This window comes from Diospyros lotus, chromosome 9 (genome assembly GCF_014633365.1).
Source record: "Diospyros lotus cultivar Yz01 chromosome 9, ASM1463336v1, whole genome shotgun sequence".
In the NCBI taxonomy this organism is placed as follows: domain Eukaryota; kingdom Viridiplantae; phylum Streptophyta; class Magnoliopsida; order Ericales; family Ebenaceae; genus Diospyros; species Diospyros lotus.
This window is the reverse complement of record NC_068346.1, coordinates 27,327,930-27,347,491: the sequence shown is the minus strand read 5'-3', so window position 1 is coordinate 27,347,491 and position 19,562 is coordinate 27,327,930. Positions and strand designations below refer to the sequence as shown.

Genomic DNA, 19,562 nt, shown 5'->3' with positions numbered 1-19,562 from the left:
ACTCATTAGTACTGTGACATCATCCTTTCTCTATAATAAAAAATAAAATTATTGTTTGAAAGCAAAACTTTAATATTTTGTAACACTCAATATTAATTAATGGTTAAAAATTTTGAGTAATTATTTCAACCATTAATATTGAATTTTGCATAAAATATCAAAAATTTCTCGTGCAAATAATATATATATATATATTTTTTTAAAAAAAGTGTACTTTCACCGCCTCACTACCTCTCAAACATATACATATACATGTACACACACGCAGGGCCTAATGCTAACACTTAGTAGAAAAAGTTGAGTAAATCAGAAAGAGATGGGAAGTTTGGAAGAGGCGAAGATCTTTGAGATGGATCCATACGATTTTATTGATGAATCAGAATCACAGCACCCGTCCACTTTATCATCCAAGTCCAATTCCATCATTTTGCAGGTACTCAAGAACACTATATATATACATGTATGTGTGTGTGTGTATACATATGCTGTTAGATATATATATATATTTACGTGTATATATATTCTATAATCAACAGGAGATACTGGAGAGTAATACAAAGGCTGAGGCTGAGGTTCTTGAGACTGTGATGAAGCATATACCCCACAGGATGAAGAGTAGTAGAAGTGTGAAGAAGAAATGGCTTGTGATGAGGCTAAGAAAGGATGGCTATTGCGCTTCTCTACGCCAAACCTCTTGGCCCACCGCCTGGGCATGTCCCGACGGTGGCTACCAATACATTGATGTTGCGGTAGAAGAACACAGCAATAATAATAATAATAATGGGGCTTGGGCGGCGGCGAGCTGCAGGGTAATAGTGGACGTGGATTTCAGGTCGCAGTTTGAAGTGGCGAGGCCTGCAGCAGCCTACAAGGAGCTCACGGCCGCGCTGCCGGCGGTGTTCGTGGGAGGCGAAGAGAAGCTGAGCCGCGTAATCACCCTGGTATGCGCGGCGGCGGAGCAGTCGCTTAGAGAGGGCGGGCTCCACGTACCGCCGTGGAGAACACCGGCTTATATGCACTCAAAATATAGTAAGGTTCGAGCTGATCTTAAAACTAATGATAATGGCCCCAAGTTGTTTAGCAAGTACTGGGCACCTCCTCCATTGGTGCGGGAGGCCAAGAGCAGAGGTTTTGGCGGCGGCTCCGGCTTGTCCACTCAATTTTCAAATGTCACCACCAAATGCTGCTGAAACTTTATATATTTGAATATGATCATGGAGTTTGTTGCTGTTTTTCTCAATTTTGTTTTGTTTGGTTTGCTTAGTTCCTTCTGGAAATAAGTGTAATGAGTTGTTGGCGATGCAATAATTTATGGAGTATTAATTAACAGTTATTTATTTTTGCTCTTTTTTTGGGGGTGGGGTGGGGGGAGAAGTAGGATAGAATAAAATATACATACTAAAAACAAATGGAGAAAAATTTAGTATAGGTTCCATTAATCATGTTGAGAGATTAACCTAATGAGAGAATGTGCTAACCCTTAGCAATTGATGACAGAATACAAGTCGATTTTTTTTTTTTTTAAATAAAAAAAATTGCAACGAAAACGGATCGCTACCATTGCTATTATTAGCGATGAAATTAATTCTGTCGTTGCCTAACTATAATAATTAAATTTGTTTATCTTGAAATTAGCCAAAGTAGAGTCCTCTACCACGACAAATGGTTCGAGATGTCACGAACGAGGTCAGATAGATTTGAGAAAGGTCAAGGCCAGAACTCGATAAGGCAGGAACCCGAATGGGTCTTTGGGGCTTTCGGATGGGCTGTTCGGATAGGTCTTTGGGGAGTCAAGAGGAAGGAGCCTCGATGGCTCTTTGGAAAAATGGGCTTTCGGTCCATCTGATGAGCTAGGCTGGAGCTTAGCCTGCAGTCACAAATGAAGGTCAAAACGGCACACACGAGACTCCCCCACACGAGCTCTCCAATGCCTAAGTCATAGGAATGTCCAAATGTATGTCCAATGTCATAGGAATGATGCAAGTGTATGATATGATCACTATCCTGATGGGGTATTCGTGTTATGTTCAAGTTGTCGGCTGGGTTTTACAAAGTGATGGCTAAACGGCTCAAGAGAATTAAGTCAATAGTTTGAGAATCTAAAAGGTCTTAGGGACTAGTGAGATTTGTTTGTCTCAAAAGAGTCTTATGGGTTTGAAAGGATGAGTCTCAAAAGAAAAAAAATCCTTTTGTCTTCGAAGAGGCGTCTATTTATAAGCAAAATGGTGGGACCCATAGGTGAGCCGAAAGACTTTTCCGTGGAGACCCATCGGATGAGGCTGGGGGCTTGGAAAAGTCTTCGAGATGAGGCACCCCGATGATTGTCTCTAGGTGGACCTGAAGGGGCTTCGTGCCACCGGATGGCCTTGGTCTGGGAGACCCCGAAGGGTGTCCTTGGACTTGGGCAAAATGATTCATGATTAGGTTGGTCCCGAAAGACCTATCGAGGGTTCCAAGAGACTGTTTGGGTGATAATGGACTCGAAAATTACTTTTGAAACTTAGGAAAATTTTAAGGCACCCCATAACAATAGCTCCCCCCTCTTGTCTTGGGCTAAAAGGCAAAAGGAAAAGTAGAATAAAAGTGGGTGCTTGGAGATAAATTGACTTGGGATAGGTTAGTGGATGGGCTACTCTCATTTTCATAGCTGAGGGGGATAAGGGCACCAACCTTTTGAGATTGTATCAAACTTATGTAAATTGTCATGGTTGGCCAGTCGTCACCACTATGCCCTGATTTGTTTGAAACTGAGGAGCCTGAGAATTTGTACGTCCAGGGCTTACCCTTCGGAATGCGGGTGGGAGGACGTTGGTATCTGTAAAATTTCTTAAGAAAGGTCTAATCCTGAATGGGTATGGTGGCAATAATCTAACACCCTAGTGCGAGGAACTAGAGAGCATTGTTGTTGTCGACTTGTTCAAAGAGATAGGATGCATGATGGAATGTCCTAGTTTAGAGGTTATTGGGGGGAATGGATCACGTTCTGCTTCTCTGGTCATTGGTTGTCGCTATTGTGCCCCGGCTTCGAGGCTGAGGAGCCTAGGAATTTGTTCGTCCAGTGCATGCCCTCACAGAATGCCGGAGGGAGGACACCGAGCCTTGTGAAATTTCTTTAAGAAAAGGCGAACCTCAAGAAGAATGGAGGTGTCCATAAAAACCCCTTGAGATATGCAAGAATGAATTGCTCTAATTATTTGGAATGTGCATGACCATGAACAAGAGAAATGTAATGACATACCTAGTTACTTACTGTTATACCTGTGAGGGGATTGTGAATTCTTGGCTTCCTGTCTCGTCTAAGCTGTATTTTGCTATATCTGAGCAAGTATTTCTTTATATAGGTAGAATTCCAGGTTTTGCCAAGATTTTCTCCCTAAAGCGTCTGAATAATACAAGTGTTCAAGCCCAACATTTCCTAGATTCTCTAAGGGCCTTCCTAGTTTACTCAGAGTTTTCCTTCTTCTCGGAGCGCACCTGTGACGACGGATTTCCAGAGTACCAAGTCTCTTACTTGCAGAGATTTATCTTTGACACCGACGTTATAGTAATTAGCTATCCTCTGGTGGTAGGCTGTTAATCGGATACTAACTCGATCTCTTAGCTCATCCATCAGGTTAAGATTGCAGGATAATGGCTCTGAGTTTCTTTGTTCATTGAAGGCCTACACGTGGGGACTAGATATCTACTTCGACGGGGATGAGGGCTTTAATCTCGTATACAAGGTTAAAAGGTGTCTCCCTAGTAGATGTTTTGCTAGTGGTGCGATAAGCCCATAAGACAGTCGGTAGCTCTTCCACCCATGCTCATTTCGCCTTATCCAATCGGGTTTTGAAGCCTCTGAGGATGAATTTATTAGCTGCCTTTGCTTGTACATTTGCTTGTGGGTAAGCAATAGATGCCACGCGAAGGTGGATTCCTCATTTGTTGCAAAAAGTGTGAAAAAAGTCTGAATCAAATTGTGTGCCATGGTCCATATTGAGGATCCTAGGGATTCCAAAGCAGTAGATGATGTTTTTCCATACTACATTCTCTAATTTTTCCTCTGTGGTGGTTGCCAACGGCTCTACTTCTACCCACTTGGTGTAATAGTTGATGGCCACGAGTAGGAATTTTTGTTGTCCAATAGCAATTGGAAAGGGACTAAGTATATCCAACCCCACTGTGCAAAAAGGATAGGTTGGAAAGTCTGTTGGATATCCACCACGGGAAACGAAGATAATTGTGCATGTCTCTGGCACTTATCATAGGCTCGAACCTTTACGAAGCCCTATTAAAGTAGGCTAGAAAAATCCTAAACGTATAACCTTAGCAGCTAATGATCTTCCGCCAAGGTGCTCACTACAATTACCCTTGTGAACCTCATCCAGGGCATGTTGTGCCTCTCGTGAACTAAGACATTTTAGTAATGGCATAGAGAAGTGTTGGTCTCTTAGGGTATGGCCACTCAAGAGGGGGCTGAATTGATTGATTAAAATTTTTCTCAATTTTAATAAATATTCTCAATTAATGATTTTATTGAAAAATATATATTTGTAAATATAATAAATTATATTTGAGATTAATAATAAATGTAAACCACAAGATATAACAAAAAAAATAAAAATACAATGAGACACAAGACAATTTATAGTGGTTCGATATCTTCACACACACCTAATCCATTCTCCCAAGGTCTAACCACTCTTGGGGTTCCACTAAAATAATTTCACCAAGGTTTTCACACTATCTCACATTGGAAACTAGATACACACCTAAATTACAATGGGTTTTAGGCAACCACTACACCAAGGTTTTCTTCCCAGCTTACCTTGAAAACTAGATTCACCTAGATTTTAATGGTTCAAGGAAACCTATACAATCCACAATAGTAATTTAAATTTTACAAATAATTTTTCTACACTTGGACACAAATAAGCAATTAAGAACAAATTATATAAGACAATAATATTTAAATAAATAAATAAACAGTGACCTTAGTTTGAATGGAGAAGATCGGATTCGGCACTACGATCTCTTTTCCTCTTCTTGCCTTGTGACTCTTCGGTAGATGAACAATGAATCTTTGAGAGCCTTAAAATGCTTAGAAATTAGCTTGAGAGCTTTTGGGAGCTTTGGATATGCAATATGTGCAATGAATACTCAAAAAATGAGTTTAGGAAGTATTTATAAGCATTTTAGCCACTAAAAAAAGGGTTAATATTAAGTTTTAAAATTTAAAAAATGTTTAGACTTTCTCAAACAATAAGAAAATATGTCTCACATTTAATTCAAAATAAATTTACTTTTTATATGAGAAATCAAGATTTAAAAATTCAAATATAAGCTTTTGAGACATAAATTATTAAAATAAGAAAACATGTCTAAAAGTAATTTACTTTAATTCAAAATAAATTTATTTTTTACATGAGTAAGAGAAAACATGTTTAAAACCAATTCTCTTTAATTTAAAATAAATTTACTTTTTGTATGAGAAAGAGAAAACATGTTTAAAAGTAATTCTTCTTTAATTCAAAATAAATATACTTTTTGCATAAGTAATAAAAACATTTATCAATAAATGAAAATTCAAACATAAACTTTTGAGACATAAATGATCAAAAGAAGGAAACATATTTAAAGACAATCCACATTTAATTCAAAATAAATTTACTCTTTGTACCCACTTTTAATTCAAAATATTTTTTTTTATATGAGAAAGAAATACATTTATATCATAAAAATATTTTTGTTAATCATCAAAACTTAATTAATATGAGCAAGTTGGCTCAGCATTCTCCCCCTTTTTGATGATGACAAAAAACATGATTTATGAGATGATTAATGTGATAAAATATTTTTAAACTCCCCCTTAATTTTATACTATGAGCTCCCTCTTTCAAAAATACTAATAGTATAAAAATATTTTGGATATAACTTAATAGATAAAATAATTTTTAAGAGTTTCAAAGACTAAACCTGATTGCCAAATTTGATTGTCCTGATTGCACTTGCTTGATGTCCTATCTCTCAGATATACTATTTCCTCACATATATAAAAAAATATCATAATATATTTTTCTCCCCCATACAAAAATAATATACAATTCACACTCTCATACATACAATCTCTCATCTCATAACATCTTATTCTTCTCCCCTTTTTGTCATAATCAAAAGACATTGTTAACGAAGAAAATAAAGATGTATAAACAATCACTACAAAAAAATTGATTTTTAGCGGCGGTTTTTTAGCGGCGGTTTCTAAAACCGCCGCAAAAAATGAAATTTTGCGGCGGTTTTTTTTTACATTTTGCGGCGGTTTTCAAAAAACCGCCTCTAAATTTGGAAAATAATTAAATAATTAAAAAATAAAATTTAATTTAGCGGCGGTTTCTGAAAAACCGCCGCTAAATTCAAAAATTATTAAATAATTTAAAATTAAAATTAAATTAATAGTTGCGGCGGTTTTCAAAACCGCCGCAAAATTCATTAAAAACAATTAATTTAGCGGCGGTTTCTGAAAAATCGCCGCTAAATTCAAAAATTATTAAATAATTTAAAATTAAAATTAAATTAATATTTGCGGCGGTTTTTAAAACCGCCGCAAAATTCATTAAAAAATTTAATTTAGCGGCGGTTTCTGAAAAATCGCCGCTAAATTCAAAAATTATTAAATAATTTAAAATTAAAATTAAATTAATATTTGCGGCGGTTTTCAAAACCGCCGCAAAATTCATTAAAAAATTTAATTTAGCGGCAGTTTCTGAAAAATCGCCGCTAAATTCAAAAATTATTAAATAATTTAAAATTAAAATTAAATTAATATTTGCGGCGGTTTTCAAAACCGCCGCAAAATTCATTAAAAAATTTAATTTAGCGGCGGTTTCTGAAAAATCGTCGCTAAATTCAAAAATTATTAAATAATTTAAAATTAAAATTAAATTAATATTTGCGGCGGTTTTCAAAACCGCCGCAAAATTCATTAAAAAAATTAATTTAGCGGCGGTTTCTGAAAAACCGCCGCTAAATTCAAAAATAATTAAATAATTTATAATTAAAATTAAATTAATATTTGCGGCGATTTTTCAAAAACGTCGCAAAATTCATTAAAATATTTAATTTAGTTTTCAAAAAAGAAATTTCCCCCCAAAACTTGCATTAATAATTTACAATTAATACTTATTGTATTAATAATTTATATTTTATAATTTGCATTAATAATTTAAAATTTTCAATTGCTTTGAAATAATAAGTAGTAATAAAATTTTTCCCCAAAATTTGCATTAATGATTTACATTTAATACTTATTGCATTAATAATTTACATTTTGTAATTTGCATCTTTATATATATAAAAGAAGGATAGTTTTCGAAAAAGAAATTTCCCCCCAAAACTTGCATTAATGATTTAGAAATAATACTTATTGCATTAATAATTTGTATTTTATAATTTGCATTAATAATTTAAAATTTTCAATTGTTTTGAAATAATAAATAGTAATAAAATTTTCTCCCAAATTAATGATTTGCATTTAGTACTTATTGCATTAATAATTTACATTTTGTAATTTACATCTTTATATATATAGAAGTAGGATAGTCTTCAAAAAAGAAATTTTCCCCCCAAAATTTGCATTAATGATTTACATTTAATACTTATTGCATTAATAATTTACATTTTATAATTTGCATCTTTATATATATAAAAGAAGGATAGTTTTCAAAAAAGAAATTTCTCCCCAAAACTTGCATTAATGATTTACAAATAATACTTATTGCATTAATAATTTGTATTTTGTAATTTGCATTAATAATTTAAAATTTTCAATTGTTTTGAAATAATAAATAGTAATAAAATTTTCTCCCAAATTAATGATTTGCATTTAGTACTTATTGCATTAATAATTTACATTTTGTAATTTGCATCTTTATATATATAAAAGTAGGATAGTCTTCAAAAAAGAAATTTCCCCCCAAAATTTGCATTAATGATTTACATTTAATACTTATTGCATTAATAATTTACATTTTGTAATTTGCATCTTTATATATATAAAAGAAGGATAGTTTTCAAAAAAGAAATTTCCCCCCAAAACTTGTATTAATGATTTACAAATAATACTTATTGCATTAATAATTTGTATTTTGTAATTTGCATTAATAATTTAAAATTTTCAATTGTTTTGAAATAATAAATAGTAATAAAATTTTCTCCCAAATTAATGATTTGCATTTAGTACTTATTGCATTAATAATTTACATTTTGTAATTTGCATCTTTATATATATAAAAGTAGGATAGTCTTCAAAAAAGAATTTTCCCCCCAAAACTTGCATTAATGATTTACAAATAATACTTATTGCATTAATAATTTGTATTTTGTAATTTGCATTAATAATTTAAAATTTTCAATTGTTTTGAAATAATAAATAGTAATAAATTTTTCCCCCAAATTAATGATTTGCGTTTAGTACTTATTGCATTAATAATTTACATTTTGTAATTTGCATCTTTACATATATAAAAATATGATAGTCTTCAAAAAAGAAATTTTCCTCCAAAACTTGCATTAATGATTTACAATTAATACTGATTGAATTAATAATTTGCATTTTGTAATTTGCATTAATAATTTAAATCTTTCAATTGCTTTGAAATGATAAGTAGTAATAAAATTTTCCCCTAAAACTTGCATTTAATACTTATTACATTAATAATTTACATTTTGTAATTTGCATTAATAATTTAAATCTTTCAATTGTTTCGAAATAATATATACTAATTATGTAAAATTAATAATAAATTTTAAATATACAAGTTTTTCAATGCTAATTGTTTTATATTAAATTTGCATGAATTTTATGAGAAATATTAATAGACAACTTAAACTATTAATTAAGTCATAGAAAAGTATCTATTTATTTAATATATTATTTTTATATCTTTATTCTATGTATATTTATATAATAATAAAATATGATAGTCAAATAAAGTATTTTGCCAAATGTCAATTATTAGGGTTGTCAAGTATTAGAGTTTTTCAATGCTAATTAATATTTAAGGTATCACATTTTTAAGACTATGAAAGAAATCAAAATTCATTTTTTTAAAATTTTGTTATTATTGAAAAAACTTATTCGTACTCATATTTAAGAGTTTTAATTTATATTTATAATTATAATATAATAAATAGAAAATAACGAACGTCTTTAAGTGAAAATATTATAGATTTTATAATATTTATTTATAAATAAATATAATATAATAAAAAAAATTTATAAGTATATTGAATTAAAAGTGTTCTCCATTAGCATATTGAATAGTGAATAATTAAGTAAACTTAAATTTTTTCAATATGATTAAAGATTAAAAAAATTATAATTATCAATTTAGTTAAAATTATTTAAAATAATAAATTTATTTTTTTATTTTTAAATTAAACTCTCCCACATATCACGCGGGTTCACCACTAGTTAAAAATTTAATTTAAAAAAATAAAAATAAAGATAAATTTAACAAAATTTTAATAATTTTAAAATATATATAATTTTTTTATTTTTAATAAATTAATTTAGTTAATTTAATTCAATTAATTTATTTTTAATTTATTCCTTTATTCTTTTAAAAAATGATAAATTAATTAATGTTTTTCTTTCTATATTAAAAAATATAAAATATAATTCTAAAAAATAGTGGTATATAATTTATATATGTAATTATATAACAAGAGAAGTTGGTAGATCAGGCGGTTTCAAGCATGCAATGGCATATGGGAGGTTGTGGGTTCGAAACTGGGGAAAGGGGGAGGCTGGAAATTCGCCACATGGCGCGCGGATATGCGGCCACGTGGCTGGGCGGTGGGCAACCGTGTGGGCGCAGGCGGGTGAGAGAGTAAAATTTTTAATTTTATTTTAATTTTAGCGGCGGTTTTAAAAACCGCCGCTAAAATTAAAAATTTTTAATTTTTTTTAATTTTAGCAGCGGTTTCTAAAATCGCCGCTAAAATTTAAAATTTTAATTTTTTTTTAATTTTTTATTTTTTTAAAATTTTAATTTTTTTAATTTTTGCGGCGGTTGAAAAACCGCAGCTAAAATAAAAAATTTTAATTTTTTTTAATTTTAGCGGCAATTTTTAAAACCGCCGCTAAAATTAAAAAAAACCGCCGCAAAATCAGTGATTTAGCGGCGATTATTCCAGCGGTTGGTCAAAACCGCCGCTAAATGCTCCACGATGGCTGGTTCAGCGGCGGTTTTCACTTAGCGGCGGTTAAAAATCGCCGCTAAATGCAAAAAAAACCGCCGCTAAATGCCAGTTTTTTTGTAGTGAATATAGCTCATGAGAGAAATATATTGAGCATAATCCACAATATCGAGCATAATTCAAGATTACACAACATCAAAGAAAATAATCATAGTATAGTCAAGGGATATAGTAACATTACAAAATTTACAAAGCAGTAATCTAAGGCACCCATGTTGATAGCTTTGGATTTCGCCGATGCTCAATGGTAATGATGATTATCGAACAAGACGGATCCAAGTTCATCTATATCATGTGGGAATGACCATTGCCTGTTGCTAGTTTTGACTGGGTAAGGTTGCAAACTAACCTCTTGAAAATAAGGAAACGACACATTTTTTTCTTGGATGACTGGATTTTCAAAATTTCAAATAGGGTTTGGATCATCCACGAGGAAAGATACATGGTCATAATATGGGTTTGAACTAGTTTCTAAGTGAAACTAATTTTGAATATTGTGAGGGTTTTCATAAGAGTTTGTAAATAATAATTCCTCCAATAAAGCTAGATGAAATTGAAGATCGATGACCCGCTGTTGGAGGGAAAAAATGTAGGATACACAACCATAAATAGGATTTTGAAGCCTAACTTGAGCTTCATACAAGAGTGTAGCGAGACAGCCCCATAACGGTCACTAATCAAAAGCTAGTCCAGTAGCTTTGAGGCATTACTAGCACCAAAAACCTTATGGATAGTTGCAAAATTAGTTGCTCATTCTTCATGGCAGAAGTAAAGGGCAAATACGCATGATTGAGTACATTTTCTTCTTAATACTTTGCAGGCACCACACGGAGAACCGAGTCTTAACATGATCTTCTAGTTTTTTATTTTATTTTATTTATTTATTTTTATTTTTGATTTATTATTATTATTATTGATTTTTTTTTAAAACAGTTACTTGTCACTATTTTTAGGGTTTCAATTAACGGAGGCGAAATGGTGAGGGTGAGAGCAAGAGGACGAGAACGAGAGCAAGACAGAGTAGTGAGAGGAGAGAACGAGGGCGAGGTACGAGAATGAGGGAAAAGCCAAGAGTGACAATGAGAAGTAGGGGAGTTGGGAGCTGATGAGCAAGTCACAGGCAGCGACGATAGATTTGAAGGCCAGATCTAACTGGATCTGGACAGATCTAAAGGCGAGAGGGAAGAAGATGGGAAGTTCACAGGGGCCGGGGATAATGACGGGGGTTAAAGGTGAAGGTTTAGAGGATTTAGGGTCTGGGGATAAAGGATCTCACCATGAAACCCTAACAAGAACAAACAAACACAAACACAAAGACAGAAAAAAATGAACAATGAAGAACCATGGATCTGAGATACATGAAGGAACAAAGAAAAAATGAAAAAAAAAAAAATGAACAGAGACTCATCGTGGATCCAATTGGCTGCACAACAAAGAGGCGACGACGTACGAGGGAGATACTGGTGGCGAGAGCGACGAGAGAGAGAGGATTGGGTGAGAGGAGAAAGAAAGTGAGAGAGACAAGGGTTCGAGTGAAAGAGATAACAGAGAGGGTTTTGAAGGAGGAAGACTGATAGTAGGCGAAGAAGGGTTGACCTTATCTGGGTCGGCCCATTTTTTATTTTTTATTTTATTTTATTCATTTATTATTATTATTATTATTATTATTATTATTATTATTATTATTATTATTATTATTATTATTATTATTATTATTATAACAGAGACAAAATTTGCATAAAAAACCATTCAGATATGAACCCTGCCCATTCATATGCTAATCAACTCATTCGAATGGGAAAAAGAGGCATTCGGATATGAAGAATCCTATTCTGATATGCATAGCTAGCATTCGGATATCTAAAACAACATCTGGATATTACTTTAAACTCATCCAGATATGACTCATGCCATCTGAATACTATGAAAACCTATTTGATATAACATGAATTTCATGTGAGAGGCAAAGGCTAAAAGAATCTTGATTGCTTCTAACCTAGCTACCGTGGCATATGATTCTTAAAAATCGATGTATTCCTCTTGGTAGTATCCTTTGGTTACAAGCATTTCCTTGTTTCTTATTATATTTCCATTTTCATCTAATTTATTCTTGAAAATCCACTTGGTTCCTATTATAGATTTATCCTTGGGTCTAGGAACTAATTCCCATACTTTATTTCTTTTAAATTGATCTAATTCTTCTTTCATAGCCTTAATCCAAAACCCATCTTCTAATGCTTGATCTATGGAAGTTGGCTCAACTTTAGATATGAAGGCTACAATGTTGCAATATTGATGCAAGGATGCTCTAGTCCTTACACCTTGACTTGGTTCTCCAATTATTTAATCTATTAGATGATCTTGCACAAATTTATAATTCTTGGGATACATATCTAAATCATCCTTGTCTTAGAGAGACAATTTTATCTTCTTACTCTCTTTGAATTCTCTTAGCTTTCTTTCTAAAGATTTAAAAAATTTCATCATTTGAAAACAAAATCACAACCAAGTAATCCTAGAGAAATTATCTACTACAACATATAATGTTTTCCACCCAAACTTTTAGTTTGTGTGGGTTCAAATAGATCTAAGTGCAAGAGTTGTAGAGACTTATTAGTCGATATTTAATTCTTAGAAAGCCTAACAACTAGATCAAAATTTCCTTGATTAGGTTTGGATTTGCATAACCTAATATATCTTTTATGCCACAAGAATAATATCCTTATTCTTGACTATTTGGCATTATCTTGGAAAGAGACAAACTTTCCATCTTTGGAAGTGAGATCTTATAAATATATCTCTCACCAGTCTGGCGAGAACATCCTGATTTGCTGATATCCTAAAGAGGCATCTAAGAAGCTTAACATATCATACCCCAAGGTGTTATCCACCAAGCGATCGATTTGTGACAATGGATAGGAGTCTTTTGGACATGCCTTGTTTAGGTCGGTAAAATCCACACAAAACTCGCCATTTCCCACTGGGTTTCTTCACCGTGACCACATTAGCCAGCTAATCGGGGTACTAGAGTTCATGAATGAACCCAACTTTTAGAAGTTTATTAACTTCATCTTCAAAGGCTGACAATCTATCGACTGCAATATTCCTTTTCTTCTATTTTATGGGTTGACTTCTAGTCTTACATTCAATTATTAGTACCCGGCATGTCGATAGGTATCCAGGAAAATATGTTTGCATTGTCTCGCAAGCACTATATGAGCTCTTCTCTTTTCCATAGTGGTAGCTGACTTCCCATGTAAACTACCTTGTCTCCCTCATTTTCCTAGAGTATAATAGGCTCCAATGCTTCAAATGGTTGTGGTTTTGATGAGGCTTACTTTGAGATGGGCATGGTTTCATCAAGGGTACAAAAACTTTCTTTCCCCTTTGTTACATTGGTTGACGATATGTAGCAAACGCAAGCCTTTTTCTGGTCACCCCAAACTTGGCCTTCACTGCCAGGAGTTGGAAACTTTATTAAGAGGTAACCAAGGTGTATGATGGCCCTCATGTTGTTGACGAGTTATCTTCCAAGGATCATTGTAAGCTACTGATGTGGTTTTCACTACAATGAAGTTAACTTGTCGAGTGACACTATAAGGATGTGATCTCAAAGTAATTGGTAGCTGCATTGACCCTGCGACAGGTATTGCTTCCCCGGTAAAACTATACAGTGGGGAGAAAATGGGTCAAAGTTAGTCATGTGCAATGTGTGTCTATTCAAAGCAGTTCTAGTATATCAAATTGATGGAGTTGTTATTGTCAACAAGGATACAATTAACTGGATGCTTAGCGATCACAACAGAGATGACTAAAGGGTCATCATGAGGCATGAGAATATTTCCTTAGTCCGTTGGGGTGAAGGATATGGGCTCTTCATTAGGTGCAACGTGGGCTATAAAGTCCACATGAAAAGCTTGGCATGCATATAACTTACAAGCCCCTGAATAATCTCCAGCTAAGGTTTCTCCTCTCGATATAATGTGGATATGCTCTTGAGTGGGTTCATTATCTGTTGGGGGCATTGAAAACTCTCCCCTTTGGGGGTCTTCTCTGTTGTTTCGATGGTGCTCTGTACTGCTGATTGCTGACTCATCTGGGTTGCCCCTGTATTGGACATCGGTTTGCCCTAGGCAACCTATCATGTTGTGGTAGATAATAAGATGCCCTCTGAGGAGATTGGCCAAGTTGGTTTTCCCTTGCCAATCTCCCTACCTTTCCATAGAAAGCATGACAATTTTCCATTGAATGACCTAAGCGCCGATGAAACTTGCAAAAGGGTTTAGCGTCCTTCCTTTTTGTCTCCTTGGAAAGGGAAGGAAAGCTAATAAGTCTTATTAACCAGATGGTGAGCATTAGAGGTGGTATATATGTATGCTGACAATATTTAAGAAAATCATTGAGTTTATGGGTTGTTGAGGAGGCGTTAAGGTGCTAATGTGAACTCCACCTGAAGGGGTTTGAGCTTTTGGGGCAGGTAAGAGCATACACAATACACTAGATAGTTGTTGTAGAGTCTTTGTCTTCTCTTCATCGCTCTTCTTTAATTCCTCATATCTTTGTTCTAATTTCTAAAATTCCTCAAGGGAAACTTAGTTCTAAAGGGACCTAGTATGTCAGCCGGCGCTTGATCATACTCAGAGCCTCTAGGTAAGTTGGCTCTGGAATCGAGGGCATGAAGGTTGTGTGCGCAGAGGGTGTTGGAGATGTTTGTTTAGGAGACTAGTCTTGTACTATGGGGGGTTGTTAGCAGGCACTCAATCGCACTCTTTAGGGTGTCGCGGGCTCTAGAAGAGGGTCTCGAAAATGCTCCCCAATGGTTGCTTCATGCTGAGATCCTCTAATTTGGACGGACCTCGTTTCTCTAGCCATTGATCGATGTGCTTTTTGTTTGTTTCCCACAATTGGTGCTAAATTGTTGTTGCCTAACTACAACAATTAAATTTATTTGTCTTGGGATTAGCCAAAGTAGAGTCCTTCACCACAAGTTGAGATGTCAAAAGCAAGGTCAAATGGATCTGAGACAAGTCAAGGTTGGAACCCGATGAGGCAGGAACCTGGATAGGTCTTTAGGGCTTTCGAATGGGTTGCCCGTATAGGTCTTCTGGAAGTCAAGAGGAAGGGGCCCCGATGGGTCTTTGGGTGTAGTGGCCCACTCCCTGATAGTCCCACTAGCATGGGATTTCCGAAAGGAGGTCATCACAAGGATGATATAGAACAATAACATAGATCACCTCATTACAATCCTTAGATAAATTCAGTGGAAGCCAACATAAAGGTTTACAACATCTTGGCACCATGGCATACACAAAATGAAATACAAGAACACTAACAAATTTTACAACATAAAATTTCCTCGCACATGCCCTTATTACAAACACTAACATGGACCATCTAGTCTGGGAGGTCTCTATACACATCTAACCCTAGGCTCTAGCCCCACTAGACACTCCCTTAACCACTGCTTTACCTTTACTTGGAACAACATGAGAGTAAACAGGGAGAGACACAAGGCTTAACAAGTATATATAAAAGCATGGAGATATCGAATCAAAGGCATGGATAACCAAGATAGAGTAAATGACTCTATGAAAAGATATCAGTATACACAACTCATAAGTTTTCCATTTACAATAATTTCCCATGTCGTGATTACTATACATACGATGTAATCATTTCCATGCTCATGGACATGCATCAATAGTAAGAAATTTTTCACATAATTCCCAAGGTTCCCACGACCAATATATCCATACATGAATATATTCATCATAAAAATATATCAACAAGCAATAATAATTTGAGTCTCGCCTACCTAGTTGATGGCCACCTCACCCGCATCAGGCGTTCATAGGATATCATTTTCTCACCCACGAACATAGCCGCCATGCAAAATAATATGTTTCGAAATCAATATAATCATGAATCACATAAGCATGTCCTAATTTCATGTTAATCATCAATGATTAAGAAAAATCCCACACAAAATGATTAATTAGATAAAATTTTAGAAAATTTTTAGATTTTGAAAGGTAACTTCAAAGGCCTATTTTGGGCTCATTTCTCAGTCAAATTTCATAAAAGATATATCAAATCAAAACCTTGCATCTCTAGTTTTTGAAACAATAGTATGATTTAGAATCGAAAATAATCACAATGAGTTATTTCCCAAAAACCGAAGCAAGGCAGAATTTCTACAATAAAATTACAGCATTCTAGGCAGAATTCAACAAGGCTTTTATGGGTTCAAATCATAACCAAAAATTTCAAATCATGTACCAAAACGAAACTATGATGTTTAATTTACATATAAATAAACGAATTTCAAATTGGATATAACCACAAAAAGTTATATTATGAAAACACAAGTAAGGTCGAATTACATGGAGTAGTAACTTACGAATTTTTTTAGTAGAAATTAACAAGACCACTGGGGGCACAAATTGAAGCCAAAAAATTCAAGCCCTATATCAAATTGAAGCTAATCGAGTCTAGTTTTTACAACTCAATCAATAGATCTTGAATCAAATATTTCTGCCAAAAGTTATGCCCAAAAAAATAAAGCATGCACAGGTTGCCATGCCCCAAAATGAACATGCGGACATAATGCAAAACAACCCAACAAATAATTGTTTTGCTTTAATCTAACCAAAAATATGTCATTATTTGAAGTATTTTGGGGTAAATCTATTGTAACATATTTTTTGATATATGAGAAAATGTGTTTGATGAAAAATTATCTTAGAATGAAAAATCTTTTATGTGAATCTCATATTTTGAAATAAGCTTTTCATATTTTGAAACATGCATTAATAATGTTTGATGCGAATGCTCAAATGTTTGAAAAATCTAAAGTTCATGCATCATATTTCAAAACGTAGTCTCTATGTTTCGAAACATCATTCTACCATGTTTTTATACTTGTTTTGAAATGCTTTTTGAAAAGGCTTCTATGTTTGTTAAGTTTGCATGCTATATTTCGAAACATGTTTGAGATTTAAGCATATGTTTCGAAACCTATATGGTATGTTTCGAAACCTACAAAAATTCTGTCAACAAAGCCTTTAAAATATGAGTTGCATATGTTTTGAATTAAGTTTTTGAAGTATGTTTCAAAACCTTCATAACATGTTTCGAAATATCTGACTCTATTAGCAGAATAATTAAAAACCCGAGATGCTTTTCCTTTTCATTCTCTTTAATTATATTCAAAAGTGTTTCAAAAATCTTACTTTTATTTTATCTCCATAATTTCAATTTCAAATTTTGTAAGTGGAGATCAAAACAAAATCATAAGTAGGCATAAGGCATTGTGTCCTACTCATTCTGTCTCTAAGTTCATAACCAGCTATAAAGGTTGGATGTTTCGAAACATGTGATATATGTTTCGAAACCTTAGAGTAAAATTGTGTTGTTTTGAAACCAATAAGTTGTGTTTCGAAACCTACTTTAATATCTTGTCTCTAACGATTATAATTAGTCAAATCTCTCTCTTGTTATATATAGCAGTTCTTTGAAGACAAGGACATAAACTTACAAGCACATACACAAGAACACACATACAAGAGACACAAAATACATACTCAAGCACTTGTGAACGAAATCTTTTTGACAAGCTCTCAAAGAAGATCAATACATACAATCCTTAATGTGCATTGTGGTCTGAAAACGAGAAGCAAGATGAAATCCGAAGTCTCATACTTCTAGATCTCCTCACCTCAAAACCAAGAGGTTTGTACAACCATTTGGTAAGACATTCTATTGCATTAAATTTGTTGGGTTATAAAAGATAAGTTTTATTTATCTTATTATTGGTTGTAAGGTTTGAGTTTAGCTTTAAAACTCATTGTGGTGTAAGGTTTGAGTTAAGCCATAAAAACTCATCATGTAGAAGGTTTTAGGGTGAATCGTGGTAAAACCCTTGTTGTGGTTGATCACAGCTAGTAAAGGTGATTGTGTTTGAAAATCCTTTAAGTAGGTAAGCTTAAAGGTAGTATGTAACACCCCCTCTCCTAAAACTACCCGAGAAGAGGTGCTACGGAAAAAATAAAATAAACTAACTGATAATCTGAAATCTAATACCATAAATGAATATCTCAATCAACTGAAATAAAAACTCTTAGTCAACTGAAAATCATAAATTCTGTCAAAGGGACAATCCCTCAACTAAAATCCTGATGACATTTCGAGAGTTTCTGAATAGCCTAGTAGCAGTTTAGGATACTATAGGTGGTAGTGAAGTCTCACTTCAAGTGAACCTATTACAGTTGACGATTATTGTGTGCTGTAATCCTTCCATCAACTAACGTCTCGACTGAGCGAGAGCCACAGAATGATAAACTCACAAACTTAGTAACTATCATTCCAATCACCTCCTCCCTTGCTAGACATAAAGGTTTCGCATATCATCAGTGCCCGAGTCTAAAAATTATATGAGTGACCATCACACATATAATTTATGGCAGCAAAATATTGAAAAATGAAGCAAAGACAAAAGAAGCTACACATTCAAATCTAAGGATCAACACACCATCGCAAGTTGATGACACAACCATTATCCACCAGGCCATGTGGTCAGTCATTGACATCACATTCGGTTGATTGTTTTCCAATGACCACCCACAGGTCTACTAATGATATCTCATGTCATATGGCGCATGACACACCATCCTCCCATCAGTATCCCCATACTAAACAAGGTAGTAACCCTTGTGCTAGTCCATACTCGATTAATCGGAGTGCCCATCTAAAGAATCTAAGAACTAGGAATAGTTTAAGAAATCTTATTACTAAAGAATCCTGTTACACAGTCTCAACACCTTGAGAATAAGATTCTCACACAAAAGATATAGGGACTAATTCATATAATTGATTGGAGAAAATATGAATGAAGAAAACCATACATTTAATAGATTTATACAAAAATACAATTAATGCATTACAAACTGTAATTCCCCAAGAGCTCAGAGAAGGGTAGTATATATCGAGGATAAGTAAGGAAGGAAACAACATCAGTTGGATCCTTTTGGGCTGAATGTAGGAAAAGAACTCCGGGGTTAAGTGTGTTTGAACTAGGGAACCTCAAGGATGGGTGACCCCCTAGGAAGTTTGCATAGGTTTATCAAGATAAGTTGTCCCGGTCCTTCCTATCAGAGCTGACCCTTGGTAAAGGCGGTCCAGTGAGGGCGGGGAGTGGCGCCGGGGCTCAAGGACCTGTACAAGGAGTGGTTTATGGTAGGTTTCTAGGATGGCAGCCCTCAAAGGGGAAAAGATCTGGGATCAATTGTAAGGTCGCATGACAAGGACGTTAAATGCTCAAGGAG

At 34.0% G+C, this 19,562-nt stretch overlaps 1 protein-coding gene across 1 annotated transcript; it reads left to right on the top strand.

The window, feature by feature from the left end:
* The first annotated feature begins 288 nt into the window (after positions 1-288).
* LOC127810475 (uncharacterized) lies at positions 289-1,324 on the top strand. The gene is made up of 2 exons (XM_052349987.1): positions 289-433; positions 537-1,324. Exons 1-2 carry the CDS (start codon positions 317-319, stop codon positions 1,188-1,190), a joined length of 771 nt encoding a protein of 256 aa, XP_052205947.1. The 5' UTR covers positions 289-316; the 3' UTR covers positions 1,191-1,324.
* Positions 1,325-19,562: the final 18,238 nt, after the last annotated feature.